This window comes from Rutidosis leptorrhynchoides, chromosome 11 (assembly GCF_046630445.1).
Source record: "Rutidosis leptorrhynchoides isolate AG116_Rl617_1_P2 chromosome 11, CSIRO_AGI_Rlap_v1, whole genome shotgun sequence".
Classification (NCBI taxonomy): Eukaryota; Viridiplantae; Streptophyta; class Magnoliopsida; order Asterales; family Asteraceae; genus Rutidosis; species Rutidosis leptorrhynchoides.
In genome coordinates this window covers 72,648,518-72,671,948 of record NC_092343.1, presented here as the reverse complement: position 1 = coordinate 72,671,948, position 23,431 = coordinate 72,648,518, and the positions used below count along the sequence as shown (strand labels likewise).

At 32.5% G+C, this 23,431-nt stretch overlaps 1 protein-coding gene across 2 annotated transcripts; it reads right to left on the bottom strand.

Moving 5' to 3' along the window:
• Window positions 1-1,615: 1,615 nt before the first annotated feature.
• LOC139874232 (sugar transporter ERD6-like 7) lies at window positions 1,616-8,620 on the bottom strand. 2 transcript variants are annotated; one of them, XM_071861684.1, is made up of 19 exons: window positions 8,484-8,620; window positions 7,687-7,849; window positions 7,501-7,563; window positions 7,302-7,391; window positions 7,155-7,214; window positions 6,695-6,760; window positions 6,537-6,602; window positions 6,371-6,446; window positions 6,007-6,071; window positions 5,821-5,913; window positions 5,652-5,732; window positions 4,727-4,855; window positions 4,564-4,626; window positions 4,240-4,299; window positions 4,095-4,148; window positions 3,952-4,011; window positions 3,392-3,506; window positions 3,159-3,296; window positions 1,616-1,847 (listed from the first exon to the last, which is right to left on the bottom strand). In XM_071861684.1, coding segments are annotated over exons 1-18 (1,422 nt in total). In that variant the 5' UTR covers window positions 8,486-8,620; the 3' UTR covers window positions 1,616-1,847; window positions 3,159-3,180. The 2 variants fall into 2 exon arrangements, with proteins under 2 accessions (XP_071717785.1, XP_071717786.1); XM_071861685.1 differs by having other exon boundaries at window positions 8,386-8,545.
• Between the last annotated feature and the right edge of the window lie 14,811 nt (window positions 8,621-23,431).

Below are 23,431 nucleotides of genomic sequence, written 5' to 3'. Positions count from 1 at the left end.
AGTAAACTCCATCGACATACGTCAAATTTAGAACGTTTTGTATTTCAGATTTACAATAAGTGATGATTCTTCAAAGAATAACGAATATGCTGCATCCAAACGATGAATTTGAAGATATCTGCTGTTCAATTTTGAATTAAAAACTCTAATTGTTATGGAGAAATTAGAATCGAGGATTTGAATAGGAGAATGAACTGGTGAAACTAGATCTTGCTTAGCTTATACCCCTCCGATGTGTGTTTGGCTATTTCAAAGTCAGGTGTATGTTTCGATGGTTACCAGATTGGGAAGTTGTTTCAGCACTTTTATTAAATGACCATTATACCCCTCCGCCTTTTTTCATATAAAATCAGACTTTTATTAAAATAATGAAATATGAGGCTCATATTCACTTATCCAGTTTGTACCCCATTTAGTATTTAGCTATGGATTGAACCAATATATATATATATATATATATATATATATATATATATATATATATAGTGGTAGGATCAAGAGGGAAGTAACCATTCGGGGGGAAGCGGGGGAAGCAAAAACTTTTTTTTTTCGTTTTTTGAAAAAACTTTGTTCACGAACATTATAGATGAGATGAAAATATGAACATTTAGTAGAGACACTTTGTGATAAATGTTTTTATTTTGGCGGGAAAACGCTCGAAGAAGTAATGTATAACAATTATCGTGTTTTTCGAGCGTATTCTGAGGTTTTAGCTATTGGGGTTTAGATATTAGGGTTTAGATATTAGGGTTTATAGGGTTTAGATATTAGGGTTTAGAAATTTAGGGTTTAGGGTTTAGATTTAGGGTTTAGATTTAGGATTTAGATTGAGTTTTTAACACGAACGGTTTAGAGTTTAGGGTTTAGGGTTTGGTGTTTTGAGTTTATGGAATAAACCCAATAAACCCAAAACACCAAACCCTAAACCCTAAACCGTAAACCCTAAACTCTAAACTCTAAATCGGGCTAAATTTTACTTCACAAAACATGAAAAAAAAACGTTCATATTCTTCACGAACAATATTATCTTGAATGTTATTTTTGTCGATCGTTTTCTCGCATAAATAATAACATTCATCACGAAGTGTCTCTTCTAAATGTTCATATTTTCGTGTGATCTTGATGCCGGAAAAAAAAAATTCAAAAAAAACGAAAAAAAAAAAAAATTTTGCTTCCCCCCGCTTCCCCCCGATTGGTTACTTCCTCATTGATCCTGCCCCATATATATATATATATATATATATATATATATATATATATATATGTGTGTGTGTGTGTGTGTGTGTGTGTGTGTGTGTGTGTGTGTGTATATGTATCTATATTATCATAATAATGATTCTAAATAGTATTTGCGGGTATTAAACTAGTATAACATAATAAGATATCAGAATATAGCCAATAACATTGAGAGAAAAGTGCATGCTTGTTATATAATAATTATAATATGCAATGAGGATCTTGATTGTAATCAGTGGAAAATTTTGTTTGTGGGGCCATATATCAAGGTATGAGATAAGTTGATCAAAAAATTTGAGAATGTGAAAATTAAAGTTGAAACCAAATTAATTGCCTCAATATAACCAAATTTGACTAGTAAAGGATATGAAACTAAATATTAAGAAATATGCATTACATTAATTTAATTCTCCAATATGAAGTATAAATATGCAGAAACTGCAAGAATACAATGAATATAAACATAGATAAAGATGCATGCAGATGGGATTTTGAATATAGCCCTGTTTCCTGCTATCGGTTTTCTGGATTTTGGATCAAACTTCAAGATCCAACTGTCTGAAACATAGCACTTGGATTCGATGACCAATTTACGATGCAATCGTCGTGTTCTAGCACAGTAGAAAAGGTAAAATTACTGAAAACGGACGTCAGTTTCGTATTTAGTTATAGTATATGCAGTAACTAAGCCAGAATGGGCTAATTGGCAAAAGTTGGTATCAAAGAAAGTTTCAAGCCATACGAAAATCCAAATCAAACTGTAGATGGGATTATATATCGGGAGGCCACCCAAGCTTATCGTTTTGTGTTTTTAGGCCACCCATATTTAAACATAATTTTGTAGGTAGCCCAAGTTTATTTTTTTCTGTTTATAGGTCACCCATATTTGAAAGCGATTTTGTAGGTCATCAGAATTCGTATGTTGTTCGCTACGTACAAAATGTAGCTAAATTCACATTAAAAATGTAAAAAATTACACAAATAATGAAGTTTTTTTTAATTAACATTATTTATATAACGATTAGTTGTTATCAAATACACGAGTATTTGCGTTTTTTATATTTTTTTCAAAGAGTTATTAGTCGAATTTGGTATATACGTAAAACATACTCGGACGAACTTAGATGACCTACAAAATCACTTTCAAATATGGGTGGCTTACAAATACGAAAAAGATAAATTTGGGTGGCCTTTAAAATCATTTTCAAATAAGAGTGGCCTACAAACACAAAACAATAAACTTTGGTGGCCTCCCGATATATAATCCCAATTGTAAATTCCAAAATGTAGCTAAATTCACATTAAAAAATGTAAAAAATTACACAAATAATGAAGTTTTTTTTAATTAACATTATTTATATAACGATTAGTTGTTATCAAATACACGAGTATTTGCGTTTTTTATATTTTTTTCAAAGAGTTATTAGTCGAATTTGGTATATACGTAAAACATACTCGGACGAACTTAGATGACCTACAAAATCACTTTCAAATATGGGTGGCTTACAAATACGAAAACGATAAATTTGGGTGGCCTTCAAAATCATTTTCAAATAAGAGTGGCCTACAAACACAAAACAATAAACTTTGGTGGCCTCCCGATATATAATCCCAATTGTAAATTCTTATGTCAAAATTTTTGACCCATTTACTAATGAAAGGGTCAATTTGGGTTGTGTTACATGTTAGATGGGTCAAATCACATACAGTATCAATTAAGTATGAAGCTTCATATGGGTCAAACGGGTTGAAAATTTCCTAATGCAGTCATTTAATATCTACAATCATATAAAAAGATTAGCCTAAAGTGACCCATTTATACCTACAACCACATAAATAGATTAGCCTAAAGTGACCCATTTATACCCGAACTTATTATCTGAACCACCCATCTTGTACAAGAAAAAATATGTGAGATATACCACTGATGATACTTCATCATCGTTAAGTATTAATGGCAGCTTGAATCTGCTCCAAAGTTCTTCCTTTCGTTTCAGGAACCATCACGATTATAAATACGATACCAGCAAAGTTTATCGCTGCGTATAAAAGGAAGGTGCCTGAAAAAGCATATGTTAGTTGCTAATCTTGTCTAAATTAATCTTAAAAATACATGAAATTATAACATGTTTATGGATGCATTAACTAAACGCACCGTACGAACTCCAGGTCAAGAGAAAATTAAAAGTGAATGATACCGCCCATGCGCCGAACCAGTTTACGAGTGTTGCTAGACTTCCAGCTGCACCCTTGATGTTAATTGGGAATATCTACATATAACATTAACATATTCTTCTGATTAATTAACTTATGAATGATAATATGCTATTTGATAATCATTTTGGATAAACAATATGAATGGATAAAATCAACTTATCATCGTTTAACATTAACAATAACTTCAATATACTTATTTGATAAGTGTTCTAGGTATGATTTAAGAATAATATTACATAAAATTCAGCTTTTAATGGTTAAGAGAGTGTTTCAACTCTAAATGGTTCAGCACTGCTGAACCATTCATCACCATATGTCATTCAGAGGTCATAAACAAACACACTGAATGCTCAGTGCCGAATCATTCCATTAAGATGAATGCTCAGTTCTTCCTAGGTTTCGGTTTTTCCTCCAAAATTTTCAAAACCGAACCGAATAAACCGAAAACCGAACTGATGAACACCCTAACTGATGTTTAACTGATGTTGATGTGTGTACCTCAGACATTATGATCCATGGGACCGCACCCATTCCTGCCGAAAACGACGCTATATACAACTGCATTCAATAAGCAATATTTTTAAGAGCTTATATATTCACATATCAACAGTAAAAAGTAAAAAGGATACGTATTTATTTACCAGGATGCCAGTTACAGCAAGTGCTGGTGCTGCGTCTACTGCTATTTCGTAAGTCTAGCGCACAAAGTGATCGTTAGACGATATTTCTCGTGCAGAAAAAGTAAAAATACTTATAAAAATTCAGGTCATGTTTTATAATAATTACCTTAAAGTAGAAAGAAAGCGCTGCTAGTAAACAACCGATTACCAATCCAGCACCAGAAACCTTGAATACATTATTCGTAAGGCCTTGAGTTAAGAATCATAAAAAGATGATAATGGCATATGGTATAGAACGAGGGTTGTGTGGGCCCCGTTTCACCAGGGCCAAAAGCAAATGAATGTAACAAAAAAATTAGGGGGGGAATTGAAAATGCAAAATTACTATAATACCCCTGTATATACCGTGAACGTTACTGTTCACAGGGGCATTCTAGTAATTCAAAATGGTGCACAATAAGTATAATGAGTAATACTGTAGTTAGCTTACCAGTAACAGTGGCTTTCTACCAGCTTTGTCTACAAAGAGTGCATTTAAGCCAGTAATGATGACCTGCAAAACGGTATAAATTAGTACTACCATTTTGTAACAAGTAATTCGTTTAAAATGAGATTTTTTATTCGAGGATCTTTTTATTGAAATCTTATATAACCTGAAGAATCGCGTAGATTATGGTTCCAATATCAGCAGGAAAACCTGCAGACTCAAAGATACTGCTCGTGTAAAAACAGATTCCGTTGATTCCTCCAAATTGTTGACAAACCATTAGTCCAACTCCAATCTTCACAATAGAAATAGCCCAAACATGAAAGATATTAATTTTTACACTAGAAATACCTGGCAAACGGGTCGGGTTGGGTTGGGTTGAGACCCGAATGGGTTTGGGTCGAAACGGGTCATTGGTTGAACGGGTTAGATTTTTTAGATAGGTCAAACGGGTCAGATTTTTTAATGTGTCAAATGGGTCAGTCTAGATGGGTCGGGTCGTGACCCGTTTTTCAAAGTTTCTTAATCTTGTAAACCTCGAGATGATTATATTTTTAAAAAACTCCTAAAGATCTGTCAAGACCCATTAAGGACCCGTTGGAGCTTATATATATTTGTCAGGCGTCTAAATTGGTCCCATTCTTTATCTTTTTCTGAATACCCCATTGGTTAAATACCTAACCCAATGGACCCATTTTTCAAGCTATGGGTCCAGGGGCGGAAATATGTGGGGGCAGAGGGCGCCCGCCCCCAATGGATTTGTAATTTTAAGTGCAAAAATTTTGGATTTTTCAGTTTTGCCCTAGTGGTTTTTTTTTTTTTTTTGCCCAGTCTCCATATTTTGCCCCCAAATCCTTCACATTTTGCTTAAAAGCCTCCGTATTTTGCCCAAAAACCTCCATATTTGGCCCAAAAAAATTGCTACGCTTTTAAAATAAAATTTCGCCCCCGGTGAAAAAAATTCCTGCTTCTACCACTGTATGAGTCTCAATTGCCGAGTATAACTAGAATCATTAATAGTCAAATACTCTTTTGGGTTTGCAATCTAAAATGATCTGGTCAGCAAGATTTGGTAAGACTTGCAAACTTACAGTGACTGATCGTAAATATCGTCTCTGAAACAAATCGAATATTTTGGCTTTCGGTAGCCTTTGCAGTGTTTCTATATAATCCTATCAACAGTTGAAATACCTCATTACTAACACATAAACTTTATATAACTTTTTTTTTTTTATATAAAAATTATTTGAAAATGTAAACCTGGATCTCATCTGCCTCAGCAGATACATCAGCATCTGGCCCTCTAAGTTTTCTTAATGCTGCTTCAAACTCCTTTTGTTTTCCTATTTTAGCCTGCATACATGCCAAAGATAATATTTTTAACCTTTTCTTACAAATAAATAAATATATTAATATTAATAAACCGTATATACGCGGTAAATTTACCAGCCATCTAGGAGACTCTGGTACAAAAAACAGCCCGACTAGTAACACCGCGCAAGGAATCAACCCTGCAACCAACTCATTCGAAATTAACTTTTTGTATTTTATATATTTTATACACTAATGGACAAAAACGCCCCTAGTAAGCGTTTTGGTATTTTATTTTTTGGATTTTTCTAATGACAAGGGGCTGTCGTTAAAGTGCTTAAATATCTAGTACATTTGAATAACCGTCACCAAAAAGTCAATGGTAACCGCTATGTACAATACATTTATGCATGTTAACAACATTCCAAAAGACAATCATTAAAAAAATCTTTTTTTTAGAAAGTAGTAAATAAACATAAGTTTGCTTAGTTATTTACACCTGTTAATGCCAAAACCCTCCAAGTTAGAACAGTTCCAATTATAAACGCGACAGAAACTCCTGCACAGATCATGAGCTGCCGAATACATCGTAAAAATAGTTCAGTGAAATCTCAAAATATCCTATAAAACTAGTGTTCGCGATCGAATATTAAAGTTGTTGTAACCTGATTTGCTGCTGTTAATGCACCTCTTAAATTTTTGGGTGCTATTTCTGCTATGAATACAGGTACCTTAAAATACAAAACGTATACATATAATGTCAGACTACTTATATAAGTTAGACCAATTTGGACGTAAATGTTGTGCGAGCAGATTAACGTACCACATACGAAAAAACTCCCATTCCAAATCCTGTTGCTAGTCTTCCAATATCCAGTGGCAAAGGCCCCTTTTATAATATAAAAAAAATTAAAACCAAATACTTTGATTTCATGTTATTTGCACGGTTGCAAAAAATGCTACTTGGAGAGTACTCGGTTGGGACTTTTTAGGGAGTACTAGGATGTTGACCAAGTTTGACTTCAATTGATGTTGACCAAGTTTTGACCAATTTTGGCTGATTTTCTAAGTAATCCCAAGTTTTGACCAATATTCTGACAAATCCTGAGTTTTGACCGAGTTTGACAAAATATTGACTTATTTTCTGACAAATCCTGAGTTTTGACCGAGTTTGACCAACTTTGACCGAGTTTGACCAAGTTTGACCGAGTACTCGCCGAGTAATTCCGAGTTAGGCAACACTAGTTAACTGTATTAACTGTCCAAATTTAAAAGGTATGTACCTGAGCAAAGTAAATTGCTAACCACCCAGCAGTACAAAAAGCAGTTGATATTCTCAATGCCTGTTTTCATTTTCAAGTGATGAATTTGATTTGCAGTTTGTTCTATATAAACGGTGGTCGATAATGTCGAAACGTTACTTGACTTACCCCTTTGCGACCAAACAAATCGGCCATGGGCCCACTCGCAATTGCACCGATCATTGCTCCAAATGTCAATATTGACCCAAACAAAGAATACTACAATGGAAAATGAAAGACTATATAGGTTGATGATACATTACACAATATATCACAATTGACTCAAACAAATAACACTTGTAAGAACATGTAAAATTACTAAACTAACCTCGGCTATTGACAGATTAAGATCTTCCCTGATTGCACTCTGAGTAGGAGATGAGTAACCTGCCTGAAGAGTTAAAATTTAACAAATTCGTTATTAGCAACTTAGCATAGAAATATTTCATAATTATATCTATCTAGTTCTTAATTATATATCTGGTTTTAAAAATAAAAATGTTTTCTCACTTACACATGATCCAAAAGCAAAAGAACCACAAACCGCGACAAATGTACTTAAGTAAACCATGAAATTATTCTCTTTTCCATTTTTATCTTGATCTATCAATGGAGCTCTTGTCTCATCTTCAACCGCGTTTTCAGTTTGCTCCACAACCTTTTCAATGGTGTCCATCCTAACAATTTTCAAATAAATTTTAATTTTATGGATTTAAATAATGCTTATATAATTTGCATAAACAGCAAAAAAAGCTCTTCAAATTTACAACTCCTCATACCGTCACCAACTGAACAGAACCGAAATTTGACAATAAAGAAACGAGATCCGACCTTTACATATAAATGAGCCGAACGTTCCTAAACGACACAAGTTATCCTAATCCTAATAATAAATTGATAAAAATAATATAAATAAACAGTTTTAACTTTTAACCATCCAAGATAGTATAGTGGTCAAGTTCGAACTTTACTAGCAGCATATATCGGAGTGACAAGAAAAAAGGTCGAAAACAGTCACAGGATAACCTAAACCACCGTGTACTTATGTTCCTAGTCCGAACATGAAAAAAACCTTATACGTTTAACAATTTATAAAATAAACAATTTTGAGCCGAAAAATTTCACAAATCATCATAAAAACTACAAAACAATACGGAGTATATATGTAGTTCTATACATATAAACACAGGGAAATAGGAATCGAATGCGTTACCGAAAACGAAATTTGCATAATATGGAACTAGAAAATTTATCAGGAATGAAACAAACTAACTAACAACAAACAGATTGAGATTGAGATAGTGGATATACATAAGCTAATAAAAGTCTGTTCTGGTACGGATAGAGAGTTTCTTTTGTGGTGAACTTGAAACCGAAATTGTTAGGTTTGTAATGGAAGTTGAAAGCAAATGAAACAAAAAGTGTATTATTAGAGTACGTAAGTTAAGGTGTAGGTACCTATTTAAGTGTTTTGTCTGTGGTAAGAATGATGACCGGATATAAATGTTAACAATGACGGCTATTTAATACCTTGCCAACTTGTATGCCTTGATATTTTCTTAACAAATTGTTAAAATCACAAGCCTTTCTTATCCTATATTATTATATTATTCATTAAACAATCAAAACCGACACTAGTAGGAGAGTCACTAGCTTGCTTCATTATATTCTATAAGCGAAGCAACCTGTCGAGTCTACGAAGGTTTGTAGTTGCTCCTAAGTCCTAACAGATATTTAGGCTCCTTTATTTAGGAGTTCGGGATCTGACCCATGTCGCTTCCATTAAATGATTTGTTCACAGAGATAGATCACACCGGCAACAAGAGCCTCTTCATATGAGCTAACCTAGGAGGTGGTCAGCATAGGCGTACCACTCCAAAGCGTACAGAAAGTTTTTTTTAGTACATAACTATATTTTTTTTAAAAATATATTTTAACTTTAATGAGTCTATTCAACATACAAACATCTCTTACAATTGTAAAAAACCGTGTAGTAGTTTTGTTTTTATCTTATAATTATATACTAACTAAATTATATGTTATATGTATATATGATATAATGTAGGTAAATAAATAAAAAAAGAAGTTATTTAAATAAACATTGTAAAAAAGCTAAGGAAATAATTATAAGATATAAAAGTTGGAGGGTTTAAAATAAAAAAGGTAGAAAAGTGTAAGGACTTAAATGAAAAAATGGAAAGGGGAAGCTAAAAATTAACAGGGGGCTAAATCATAAAAATAAAAAAAAATAAAAAAAATTCTTGAAGGTTCAGAGTGTAAAATTTAGGAAAGAGAGAAACTGAAAATATGTGGGGTTAGAATCCGACAATAAAAATTACACAGTCAAGTATAAATTAACATATATTCAATTGAAAAACACAAAAAGACAAAAAAAAGGCTACTGTTTATTTAAAAGTTTTTTGCAATTTTGTCACCTTACCCCGGTTGTTTATTTAAAAGTTTTTTGCAATTTTGTCACCTTACCCCGGTTTTTACATCATGTTAAATTTCATCCCATTTTGATTGCCTTTTTAATTTTGAACAACCCTCTAATTTTAAAGGATATATATTAAACAAACTATGAATTTATCATAATGAATATGTAGATCTGTTGGTCAGGATGTTTGTTGAAATTTAAAGGGACGCAAGTTTGAACCTTGAAGTTGCCTTTTTTTTTTTTTTTTTTTTCAAGCTAGCGATTTTGGGCCCAGCGAAGCGGGCCGTTTCTTTGCTCTGCCACCCGTCGCCACCGCTCACCGTCGCCACCGCTCGCGTGCTTTCAACCACCATCCACCACCTCCACAGTATCGCTGCATTGTTTTTGATTTTGATACACTTAATCACCTATTCACCTTCTTCGCTCACAATTAACGATTTGTGCTTCATGTGAGCAGCTAACGACAGTGATTGGGAAGGGGTAATAGGGTTGTGATATTTTGATTTTACACGAACAACTGCATTCTTTTTTAGCGATCGATGACGGCGAACGGTTACGAGTCCATTTGAAGTTAGGGACGGTATTTTTGACCAACGATTGTTTTCCTTCTGAAGCGATTGTCAACGGCGAAAGTTAAGGGCTTCATTTCTCTTTTTTCCGTGTGATTCATGGATTTGATTGTTTCAGTTAGGGTTTCAAGTTTCTCTCGTATTGCGATCGGCATAAATTATTGCGGTACTAATGCTTCGCCCTTTTCAGTATGTTGGTTATAATTTGAGATTACTAACTTCTGGGCCTTTAATTACATACAAATCCTCTTTACAAATAAAGATGAAAAGGTAATACCTGAATATAAATTGGACGATGAAAGATCAACAGAAACACGAATCTCAGGAAACCCTGTGTAAATAAATGATGGATGTTGAGGTAGAAAAAAAAGGATGAATATTGAAGTTGGAAAAAAAAACAAAGAAAGATGAAACGCAGCATGGCATTAAATTGAGGCGGTGGCAAGTTTTGAATTTCCGTTTGGTTTACGTGATTCTGATTTTTTGATTGTTAGGTGCATCAAATTACAGAACATATTTAGTTACTGCCTATGATGTGTTTATTTATTTATGTTTTTTGTTTAACAGCAAGCACAATTTTGGGATACCATATGTGCTAAACTTTGATACTAGAAGGATTGTGTCATTTTTGACAGGTAACTTATGCTTTTCATGTCTTTTACATACCTATTTTAGTTTCCTTTAGAGGATTGTTCAGTTAAATAATTGCTTAATGTTGTAGTTGATTTGAAGCTCTGCATGCAAAGTTATACCAGTGCGGATAGTTACCGTTACTTTCAGGTTTTTTTTTTTTTTTTTTACTTTTACAATTGTTTGGTTGGTTTACACTGTTGGATAGATACAAGAATTGATAATATCCAGTATGTCAATTAAGTGTAGCCATTGTAGCTTCATCATTATTGTTACTGTAATTTAGTAAAGGTGTGTATTATTTTATTAATAATAACGCCAACTACGGGTATCTTTGTTAGGCGAGGCTTGCTCAAATATCAGAAAGAGTGACGTTGGTGGTTCCGCATCCTACCGAGCCATGGTAATTATACTTGGTGACTGATATATTTTTATTTATGAAATTGATGCTGTACATTGGTAGCGCTGAGAAGTTCATTGCTGAGCCGATAAATGCTGTTGTTTATTTGTCTCGCTAAACAACTTATAGCTTTTTAGCTTATTAGGCATTGATAAACCCATTAAGTTACGCCATAACTTAGGGGGTTTTCCAGATTACCTTTTAGATTTTGAAAGTTATAATCTTAGAAGATATAGCTCAATCACATAGGCTACCCAAATATGTATGTATTAATTATAGTACTCTTTTGTTCTTCTGCAGGATTCTAGCAACTTCGTATTCAGGGACACTCTGCATTTGGAACTAGCACACACAGGCAAGAGATTAGGACAAAGTCACCTAAGGTGTATTATTAATGCAAAAACCCATATAAATTCTCATTGTATTATAAACTTAGATGATTTCTTAATTTTAGCTTACTTTTTTCTATATGCATAAAACCATATAGATCATTGTAATATAAACTCGGATGATTATTACCGAGTATGCTTTATAATCAGAGCTGACCTACTAATAATCTATAAAAAAGTAAACTTTTTGGACGAACGGTGTATTTGAACAACTAATTTGTTACAAGCCTTTTAAAAAGTAAACCCTCTTAATCTTAACATGTTTGACCAATTTACCAAACTTACCATGCATCCCAATAGGTGTTCCTTATGTTTGGTTATTGATCTTTCCAGCCCTGCTTCATATATATGGACGAAATTAATGCGATTGGTGGACGACATTTTAGTTAAGGTACAAGTGCTGATAGTGAAATTCAAAGAACTCTCCGTGGAGTTGCCTAATCAGCTGGATGGATATGATCAGCTTGCCAAGGTCAAAGAATTTTTATTATTATTATTATTTCTTCTCATGTTTAATTTGTCATAAACATTTATCCTCTTGCTTTACTCAAAGAGATGATTGTATTTGGTTCATGCTTTTAGGTTAAAATGATCATGGTTGACCATACTTCATCCATGTCGATTGGACAGGGAAATTGAAAACTCATTGCGGAAAGAGCAATCAAGAACGAAAATTTTCAAAATTCATGCTGCGGGGTTGCTAAACATGTCAAAATTTGATTTCAGTAAACCCATCAACATGAGAATGGTATGCTATTTAAAAAACGAGATGTGATAACAAACTTCGTAGTACTCGCGCAGCGGAGCGCACTAACCTGAATACTTGTTTTTAATTCAAATAAAAAAGTTATTGTTATGGAGTGTGATATGTAGTGAATAGTAACTCTATATTTCACTTAGCCAATCCGAATCTATCGAAACAAACTTCTAATCAACTTTCATGCAACTCTTAATTATTTAATTATATAATAATATAATACAATATAAAGTCACTTATTTTCACAAAAAGATGTCATATTTAAATCTCATTAAAATTATATTATATTTTAGTTGAAAAGATGAGGGAAAACGATCACTAAATTACTTAGTCATAGTGTAAATTTAAATAAAGATATTCTACCAACCTTGTAATCTTAATATGAAATATCCATCCAATCTTTTATGAAATATAAATAAATAATGTCACATATATTATTCTCTCCCTATGTATGTGTGTGTAAAGATAGTTAAAGAGAATCACTATCAATATCACTATCACTATTTGAAAAAAAGTAAAGCGGTAATCATTTATTTATTTGAAGAAAAGTAAAGCGGTAATCATTTATTTTAAATCATCAAAACTTTGTCAATAAAAATGGTAAGAAAAGGTAAAATTTAATACTCCTTCCTTCCGTCTCAAATCTATTGTCTATTATTCTATTGTAAAATGTCTCAAATTAATTGTTCAGATTTTTTTTCAACTAATTAAAAGAAGTTAATCTGGAGAGAGAATATATATTATTAGTGGAGAATGAAGTTAGTGAGATTTCCTAAAATTGCGTGTTTTTTGTCTGGAGACAATAGATTTGGGACGGATGAAGTATATATTATCAGAATCGATGTTATCAATATTAACCTTCATTGACGAAGTATTCTTTAGGTTAAAACGCCAATTGATGAATTTTATACTGAGTATTTAAGTTCGTTAATATTTTTCGAAGTGAATATTAATTTTAAGTGGAAGCATTTACAAGTAGGTGATGATTCCGTGGTCAAATTTGCTTTCCCTTCTCGTAGATTACTCATTTTCCTATATAATTCCCATATTTATTGTTTGCATGAGATTTCTTGTTTAAATCTCAATAGTGACGTGTCTTGTAGAGATGGCCAAAGAAATAATCGAAAATGATCATTAGATAATCGGGTTAAAACGCATATATTTAAGTTAAAATATTCACCTTGCTTAAGTATACAACTCAAATAAAAAACATCTTATTCTTTTTAATTAAAGCGCTAGTGGTGTATAATTATATAGTTGATTTCAGTAGGCTACGAATCATAATTTTTATAATAATTTTTGGTTATTTAGTAGAATAAATACGTACATCTTCAAAATATCACTAGACTAGTACTTGTTAAAATATTGGTGCCAACTCAAAGTGTCCATCTTGATTCATTTGTTTTTAATTAATTTGGTATTTTGTTTTATTGTTGGCAGCTTTATTGTTGGCACACTTTTGCCCATGTTGAGTGATTCATTTACACATGTATGATAGGTGTAAAGTAGCTTTACTAGTGTGGCTTAGTTGGTGTGTTATGGTGTGTTAATCATTATGTTTGTGATTTGTGATGTATTTAAGCAAGTGTAGGTTGTAAACATTTCATCAATCAATACACAATCAGTTTGTATATCCTTGTTCATTCTTAGTTTACTTAAACTTCTATTACTAGCAAGTCTTTAAATTTGTTTTATGGTATCAAGAGCTTGGTTATAAATTTGGTTATAAGTTTAATCCTAAGTTAAACTTTGTGTGCAATTACTCAAAGTCTAAACTAGTTTCTTGCTAATCAAAAATGAAAGTCTCAAATGTAAACAATGATGGTATGGTCAATGAAATGGAGAAACTTGTAGGCAACAACTACAAGTATTGGAAGATGTGTATGGAGGCTTTTCTTCAAGGTCATGATCTATGGGAACTTGTGTCTGGAGGTGAAGCCATAATTCCGATAGAAACTCTAGAGAATGTAGAGTCAAGAAGAAAATGGAAGGTACGATGTGAAAAGGCTCTCTTTGCATTGAGAACTTCAATTAGCAAAGAGTTCATTGAACACGTTCGTGATATTACTTCTCCAAAAGAAGTATGAGATACTCTTGAGAAACTCTTTTCTAAGAAAAACACCGCAAGGTTACAATTCTTGGAAAACGAGTTAGCAATCTCAAGACAAGAAGGTATGAGTGTTTCTGAATATTTCTTACGGGTCAAAAATCTATGTTCTGAAATTTCAGAGATTGATGACAAAGAGAAAATTAGTGAAGCTCGTTTGCGAAGATATCTAATTCGGGGTTTGAAGAAAGAGTATGTCCCGTTCATAACCTCTATTCAGGGGTGGGATACTCAACCTTCGGTTGAAGAATTGGAGAATTTACTCTCTAATCAAGAAGCTTTGGCCAAGCAAATGGCTAAAGGATTTGAAAATGACGCAGTTTTGTTTTCAAAGGGAAAGAATCACAAGAAAGGTTCTTCAAGCAAAGAAAAGGAAGAAGAGCAAACTAGTTACAAAGGTAACTATGAGAAGAAACCTCCTACATGTTACAAGTGTGGGAAGGTTGGTCACATCAAGAGATATTGTCGTTCCAAAGTCACAAAAGCAAACGTGGCTTGTTCAAGCAACGATGATGATGAAGTCAAATGGGAGCAATGTTTTACCATTGATACGGTTGTCAAGAAGAATCAATGAATTGTTGATTCGGGTTGCTCTCATCATGTGACCGGTGATGGAACTCTTCTTCATGACGTTAGAGATCACAATCAAAATCGAGTTGTAATCACGGCCGACAACTCAACTCATCCGGTGAAAAAGGAAGGTAATGCTATTATTGATGTTAATAATGATACATTTACTTTGAAAGATGTTTATCTTGTTCCTAAATTGACCAAGAACTTAGTTTCGGTGCCTCAAATTACTGAATCCGGGAAGTATGTTCTTTTTGGTCCAATGGATGTGAAAGTTCTTGAGAATGTCAAGGAGATTGTGGGTAATGTTCTTTTCACGGGAGAAAAGAAAGGTTCTTTGTTTGTGTTGTCCGCAGGTGAAGCTTATGTGAAGAAAACAAGCCAAACCGACAACGGAGCTATTTGACATGCAAGACTAGGCCATGTGGGATATCAAATGTTGCAAAAGATATTCTCACATAAGCTAGTTGATGGAATTCCTAAACTCAAGAATGTTCGTGAAGAGGTGATATGCCAAGGATGTCAATATGAAAAGTCGCGCCGGCTTCCATATAAGAAGTCAACAAACCGAAAACAATGTTTACTTGACTTGATTCATACGGATTTGATAGGGCCAACAAGAACACCAAGTTATAGCAGTCATTGCTATGTCATGGTGTTAATTGATGACTATTCTCGGTATACTTGGGTGAAGTTTTTAAAGGAGAAGAGTGAAGCCTTATCAAAGTTCATAGAGTTCAAAGAAGCGGTCGAATCCGAATTTGGAAGAAAGGTAAAAGCTCTTAGGAGTGATAATGGTGGAGAATTCATGTCAAATGATTTCTTTACTTATTGTAAAACAAATGGTATTTCTCGCCAAATGACTTGTCCGGATACTCCACAACAAAATGGGGTTTCAAAAAGAAAGATTGCTTACCTTGTTTCAATATGCTTATCTTGGTTACATGACAAAGGGTTGCCTAGGGAGCTATGGGCGGAAGCACTTCAATGTGCTTGTCATGTGTCTAATCGGTTACCATCTTGGCCAGGTACACAAAAATCATCTTTTGAGCTAGCTTATGGTCAAAAGTCAAATGTAAGCTATTTTAGGGTGTTTGGTTCTATTTGTTATGTTCATGTTCCTAAAGCTAACTGAACCAAACTTGACCCAAAAGCTCGAAAGTGTATTTTTGTTGGTTATGATTCTCACAGGAAAGGTTGGAGGTGTATGGATCAAGAAACAAAGAAGTTTACCACTTCAAGAGATGTGGTATTTAATGAAGTGTCTTCTCAATTTTTTGAATCAAACAAAAATGGTGAAGAATGTAGTGACCCGAACTTTTTCATGTTTTTATATATTAAATGAAATTGTTATTTACATGATTAAGTGTTTCCAACATGTTAAGCAATCAAACTTGTTAAGACTTTATTAATTGAAATAGGTTTCATATAGACAATTGACCACCCAAGTTGAACGATGATTCACGAACGTTAAAACTTGTAAAAACTATATGATGACATATATATATATATATATATATATAGTTAACATGTTATTATTATAGGTATGTATCTCATTATGTATTTTAACAATGAGTTATATACATAAAAATGAGACTATTGAATTAAGAAACTCGAAAACGATATATATAACGATTATCGTTATAACAACGTCTTACTAAGTACATATGAATCATATTAAGATATTGATACACTTTGTTAAACATGTTAAATGATAAGTAAATATATCATTAAGTGTATTAACAATGAACTACATATGTAAAAACAAGACTACTAACTTAAGGATTTCGAAACGAGACATATATGTAACGATTATCGTTGTAACAACATTTAACTGTTATACCATACTAAGATATATTAATATATCATAATATCATGATAATTTAATAATTTAACATCTCTTTAGATATAATAAACAATGGGTTAACAACATTTAACAAGATCTTTAACCTAAAGGTTTCAAAACAACATTTACATGTAACGACTAACGATGATTTAACGACTCAGTTAAAATGTATATACATGTAGTATTTTAATATGTATTCATACACTTTTGAAATACTTCAATACAATTATCAAAATACTTCTACTTAACAAAAATGCTTACAATTACATCCTCGTTCAGTTTCATCAACAATTCTACTCGTATGCACCCGTATTCGTACTCGTACAATACACAGCTTTTAGATGTATGTACTATTGGTATATACACTCCAATGATCAGCTCTTAGCAGACCATGTGATTCACCTAACACATGTGGGAACCATCATTTGGCAACTAGCATGAAATATCTCATAAAATTACAAAAATATTAGTAATCATTCATGACTTATTTACAAGTAAACAAAATTACACATCCTTTATATCTAATCCATATACTAACGACCAAAAACACCTAAAAACACTTTAATTCTTCAATTTTATTCATCTAATTGATCTCTCTCAAGTTCTATCTTCAAGTTCTAAGTGTTCTTCATAAATTCTATAAGTCCTAGTTTCATAAAATCAAGAATACTTCCAAGTTTGCTAGCTTACTTCCAATCTTGTAAAGTGATCATCCAACCTCAAGAAATCTTTTTTATTTACAGTAAGATATCTTTCTAATACAAGGTAATACTCATATTCAAACTTTGATTCAATTTCTATAACTATAACAATCTTATTTCGAGTGAAAATCTTACTTGAACTTGTTTTCGTGTCATGATTCTGCTTCAAGAACTTTCAAGCCATCCAAGGATCCTTTGAAGCTAGATCTATTTTTCTTATTTCCAGTAGGTTTACCTACTAAAATTAAAGTAGTAATGATGTTCATAACATCATTCGATTCATACATATAAAACTATCTTATTCGAAGATTTAAACTTGTAATCACTAGAACATAGTTTAGTTAATTCTAAACTTGTTCGCAAATAAAGTTAATCCTTCTAACTTGACTTTTAAAATCAACTAGACACATGTTATATATCTATATTATATGCTAACTTAATGATTTAAAACCGGAAAACACGAAAAATACCGTAAAACCGGATATACGCCGTCGTAGTAACAACGCGAGCTGTTTTGGGTTAGTTAATTAAAAACTATGATAAACTTTGATTTAAAAGTTGTTCTTCTGGGAAAATTATTTTTCTTATGAACATGAAACTATATCCAAAAATCATGTTTAAACTCAAAGTTAAAGTATGTTTTCCAAAATGGTCATCTAGACGTCGTTCTTTCGACTGAAATGTCTACCTTTACAAAAATGACTTGTAACCTGTATTTTCGACTATAAACTTATACTTTTTCTGTTTAGATTCATAAACTTAAGTTTAATATGAAACCATAGTAACTTGAAACACTCAAAACGGATTTAAAACGAAGAAGTTATGGGTAAAACAAGATTGAATATTTTTGCTTGTTGTAGCTAAGTGAAAATTGGTAACAAATCTATATTAATCATATCCTAGCTAACTTATATTGTATTATACATGTATTCTAATATATTATCTAATCTTGAGATACCATATACACGTATGCAAATGTTTTGACATATCATATCGACCCATCTATATATATTATTTGGAACAACCATAGACACTCTATATGGAGTAATGTTGGAGTTAGCTATGCAGGGTTGAGGTTAATTCCAAAAATATATATACTTTGAGTTGTGATCTAGCCTGAGACGTGTATACACTGGGTCGTGGATTGGTTCAAGATAATATATATCGATTTATTTCTGTACATCTAATTGTGGACAACTAGTTGTAGGTTACTAACGAGAACAGCTGACTTAATAAACTTAAAACATTAAAACGTATTAAAAATGTTGTAAATATATTTTGAACATACTTTGATATATATGTACATATTTGTTATAGGTTCGTGAATCGACCAGTGGCCAAGTCTTACTTTCCGACGAAGTAAAAATATGTGAAAGTGAGTTATAGTCCCACTTTTAAAAATCTAATATTTTGGGATGAGAATACATGAAATTTTATAAATGTTTTACGAAATATATACAAGTAAATGAATTATAAGCAAAAACTTTTATCATGCAGACATGGTCAAAGTCCAGACTCACTAATGTATCCTAACAATAACCGGTTAGACACACTAATGCAAATTCTGGTTCGCTAAGACCAACGCTCTGATACCAACTGTGACGATCGCTCCAAATCCATATGGACGAACACGTCATTCATTGATTTCATTGCGAGGTATTTGACCTCTATGTGATACATTTTGTAACATTGTATTCGTTTGAAAAGGTATTTCATAAATGAATATATAAATTCCAGGTTTTTAACATCTGATGATTTCTACGTATAGACAATCACCATTTAAATGGTTTATAATAATACATCTGTTGACAATACAGTCAAAATAAGATACATGGTAATGGTTTGGTGAATGCAAGTTTCTTGTATATAGCATGTATGACTCCAAGCACATATCTTGTATCACGTATAAGCAAACAGCGGAAGACTTCTAGAATCCTGAGAATAAACATGCTTCAAGTGTCAACACAAAGGTTGGTGAGTTCATAGTTTTAATATTACACATAATCCGTATATCAACGTGGATTACAAAAGTTCAGTTGTTTTATTCAAAACGTTTATCAATAGGTTTTACATAAAAGGTGGATCACAAGATTTCAGTTGTTTCATCCGAAACGTTTATCAATCGGTTCTACAAAATTGAGCACCCTGGTAACTAAACTTTAATGCTTATATAATTTGTACCCTTTGTATAATCATCTTAATAATACACGCAAACCAACGTGTACGCTTCTCAAATAGCATACGTCCGTTAAAAGGCTAGCGCTCTAGCTCGGACGGGGATGTCAAGCCCTATGGATCCATATACTACTACTCGCGCCCACCAGTTCTTATAACTGGCAGTTACTAGTTACCAAAGCTAAGGGATTTTCGGTTCAAACTCAGTGTAGAATTTAGTCTGTACTTGTATCCATTGCGTTTAAAATAAAGTGCATGTATTCTCAGCCCAAAAATATAGATTGCAAAAGCAATTAAAAAGGGAGCAAATGAAACTCACAGTTAAATATTGATATACAATATTGTAGGAAAGCACGTAGACGCATCGGAGATGATAAACACGAGGTTTGCTTCACAAAAATACCCCCGAACATTACCCATAACCTCCTTGGTAATAACCCATATTTTCCTTAGCTCTAGCTCGCTCGGAAACTTGTTTTGAAAGTGACACGCTCAAGACCTCGTCGTAGTATTTTATGTATAATATTAATACTACTAATAATAATAATAAGATTAATAATAATATTAATCTTAATAATAATAATAATAATAATAATAATAATAATAATAATAATAATAATAATAATAATAATAATAATAATAATAATATAAATACGGAGTAATATATGTGTAAAAAAAATGGAAGAATTCGACTGAATTTATAGAGGTTGCCTGCCCAGCCTTCCCATGCGATCGCATGGGTCTGAGGCACAATGGCCATGCGATCGCATGGCCTCTTTTTCCAGCTCACAATCGTTTTGTATTTTAGTTTGTCGACATATTTAAATATAATATATATTATATTTAATTTATATAATTATTTATATATTATATTATATTTACGTGCATAGTTAACTTGTAACTTTTGTTCCGATAAGTCGTACGTTGTTACTTGACTTATGTCCCGGTTCCGGTTTCTCGAATGTCCTATCGTACGCTGAGAAAACTTGCATTTTACATTTCGTGACTCGTACCTTTGTTAAAATATAGCCTTAAATTATTCCTAAACTATACCACTCAAAGTATATCTTAAACTTTCGAGTATTTTGGTCATTTACTTCTATAAATCATCGTCTCACTATTTGTTAAAATACATTTTTAAAGTAGTGTTTTACTGTAGCAAAGTTACTGTAGCAAAGTCAATTTTCACTGTAGCAATTCACTGTAGCAAGGTCAATTTTTACTGTAGCAAATAGTGATTTTCGAAAACACTGTAGCATTTTGGGTACTGTAGCAATTTGAAAATACTTTATCAAATTAGTGTTTTACTGGTTCATCTTAAACGTTTTAGTTAACTTATCTAAATATCAATCAAATCAATAATCGAATGTTACTATCGTTTACTAAATAACTTGAAATCATATATATTTAATTAGATATATAAACCAATAAGTTTAATGTACGGTATTATGCAATTAAAACTTTGTTACGTTTTCAAGTTATAGTATATATATGTATCTATTTACATATAATTGTTCGCGAATCGTTGAGAAAATCGAAGGGTATTTGAATAGTTCAAAAATTTTGAGATTCAGTTTTACAGACTTTGTTTATCGTGTCGAAATTATTAATCCTTTAAAGATTAAGTTTAAATTTAGTCGCAAATTTTCGGGTCATTACAGTACCTACCCGTTAAAGAAATTTCGTCCCGAAATTTGGTGAAGGAAAGTTTAATAACGTAGATCAGGATATTCTTGTATCAAAGAATATGATATAGTTTAAATTCTCATCATGAATTCGTTTGTTCATAAAATCCTCATTAAAAGGATATAATAGAATGAAATGTTTTGTATACCTTAAATTAGTCGAGTTTCGTTTATGAATAGCGTGAGTTAAATAAATAACAAGTTTTTCACCTATGTGTAAATATGGATAAAACAATTCGATTACACGGATAGTATGAGTGAAGTTATCACAAAATAGTGAAATGAGGTAATTAAAGCTTCGTCTTATCGTTTGACGTAGTCAGAGTTGATTTCCGGAATTTAGGGAATAGAAAATCTTCATAATCTAAATAAGATTTTATTCTTCGGAATTTGCGGAAATTAGGATTTTCTTTGATTAAATGTGTAATCTGCCTCGATTGCTATGTCTGATATTTCGCTATAAATTGACCTCTTCCGTCTCATTATTTTCACCATCCCTACTTTCTTCCCCAATTAATACATTCAAAAGATTGTGAAAATGCTCAATCCAGTTCTGGTTCTTGACCTAATATTGACGTTTGCCACAATCATCCTTCTTTTCCAGCTCCCACCAGAAGAATCTGTTTATTTCTATTATGCTCTAGGGATTGTTGTATTTATCATTCTCCCGTGTCTTTATCTTGCTATTCGCATAGACATACATGGTTTATGATCTTTCTTGTTTGCTGTGATGTATACTCCTATTCATATTCCGAAGTTCCAGGTTTTTGTTTTCTCTTCCCGACCTCAAGTCAAGCGAATAATGGTCCAGAATTCGTAGGTATGGAGTTTTGGATGAACATAGTTAATGTTCTGAGAAGGTAATCGTAATAGCACGATCTTGATTTGTCAAATTACCAGAATATTCGGAAAAGACCGAATCATCAAGAAAAATATTTTCTTGATATGTTTAGAGTTTAAATAGAATAAAAGAGTTATGTAACATGGTTCATGATGAGGGTGTGATATGTGAACCTTTATCAAGTTCCATTAGAAACTCAGCATGACTTACTGTAATATAATCACGTTGATCAAGTGTCATTATATTATACTAATTCATGCTTCAGTTCCCAACACTACTTCAAAACATTCAAATTTTAAACTTGAAGGTTTCAGAATTTAGAAACTAAAATAGTTTCTTTTATGATGTAATACAGATAGCGCGAAGAGATGAATGATTTTAGATAAGAATACTTATGAAAATATCTTCAGAAATATCGAGGATATTTATAATAAAAGATACGATGATATCTTAGAATTTCTAATATCGAAGAATGATGAAGAAGATTTGTTCGTAACGGATTTTGAGTTAGTAGCAAGGTATTCGTTAATGACTTCAGCCGATACTGAATCATTTGTATTCTTTGAAGGCAGGTTTAGTCTTTGTGATTTATCCACAGCCCTCCTTCATACTTTGCTCAATCCGTTTTCCAGTTTCAAACCTTCTTTTTTTCTCAGCTTTACCACCATACTATTCTTTATCATCAAACTTTTGACTGTTAAGGTCATTTACAGTTTTTGCTGCTTCATCAGCATTGTTCCAATTTCAGAGAACTAGTTTCATAGTTTGGGGTGTTTTTCGGAAACTTCACATTCGAAGTATGTAATTCGAGGAGGTAGACGTTATATGTACACATATAACTGTTGGCGTAGACGTGCTGCAAGATTTCAAAATACTGATTGCAAATTCCCGATAGTTGGAACGGCAACTATTGTTACAAGACGTGGATGAGTACATGATAGGGTTTCAATGTATATATAGTGATTTTCGGAGAGATTCAAATAGCAGAGTGACGGAGTCGCTGGTACATTTACTGCTAATATGGTGGAACATAAAAGGTTCCCCAGTAACAAAAAGGTATATGCCAAAGTTATAAGTCTGAAAGGTCGTCGTTGACTAGTTGAATGGGTGATAATACTGGATACTTTTAAAAAGGAATTGCAAGGTTATTTT

What these genes read in the sequence shown, in the direction of transcription:
- LOC139874232 (XM_071861684.1), bottom strand. An exon ending in ATTTGTTTGGTCGCAAAGGG is followed by an intron (nt 7,215 to 7,301) that starts GTAAGTCAAGTA and finishes AAATGAAAACAG; the next exon opens with GCATTGAGAATATCAACTGC. An exon ending in GAGGGTTTTGGCATTAACAG is followed by an intron (nt 6,072 to 6,370) that starts GTGTAAATAACT and finishes AGTTGGTTGCAG; the next exon opens with GGTTGATTCCTTGCGCGGTG.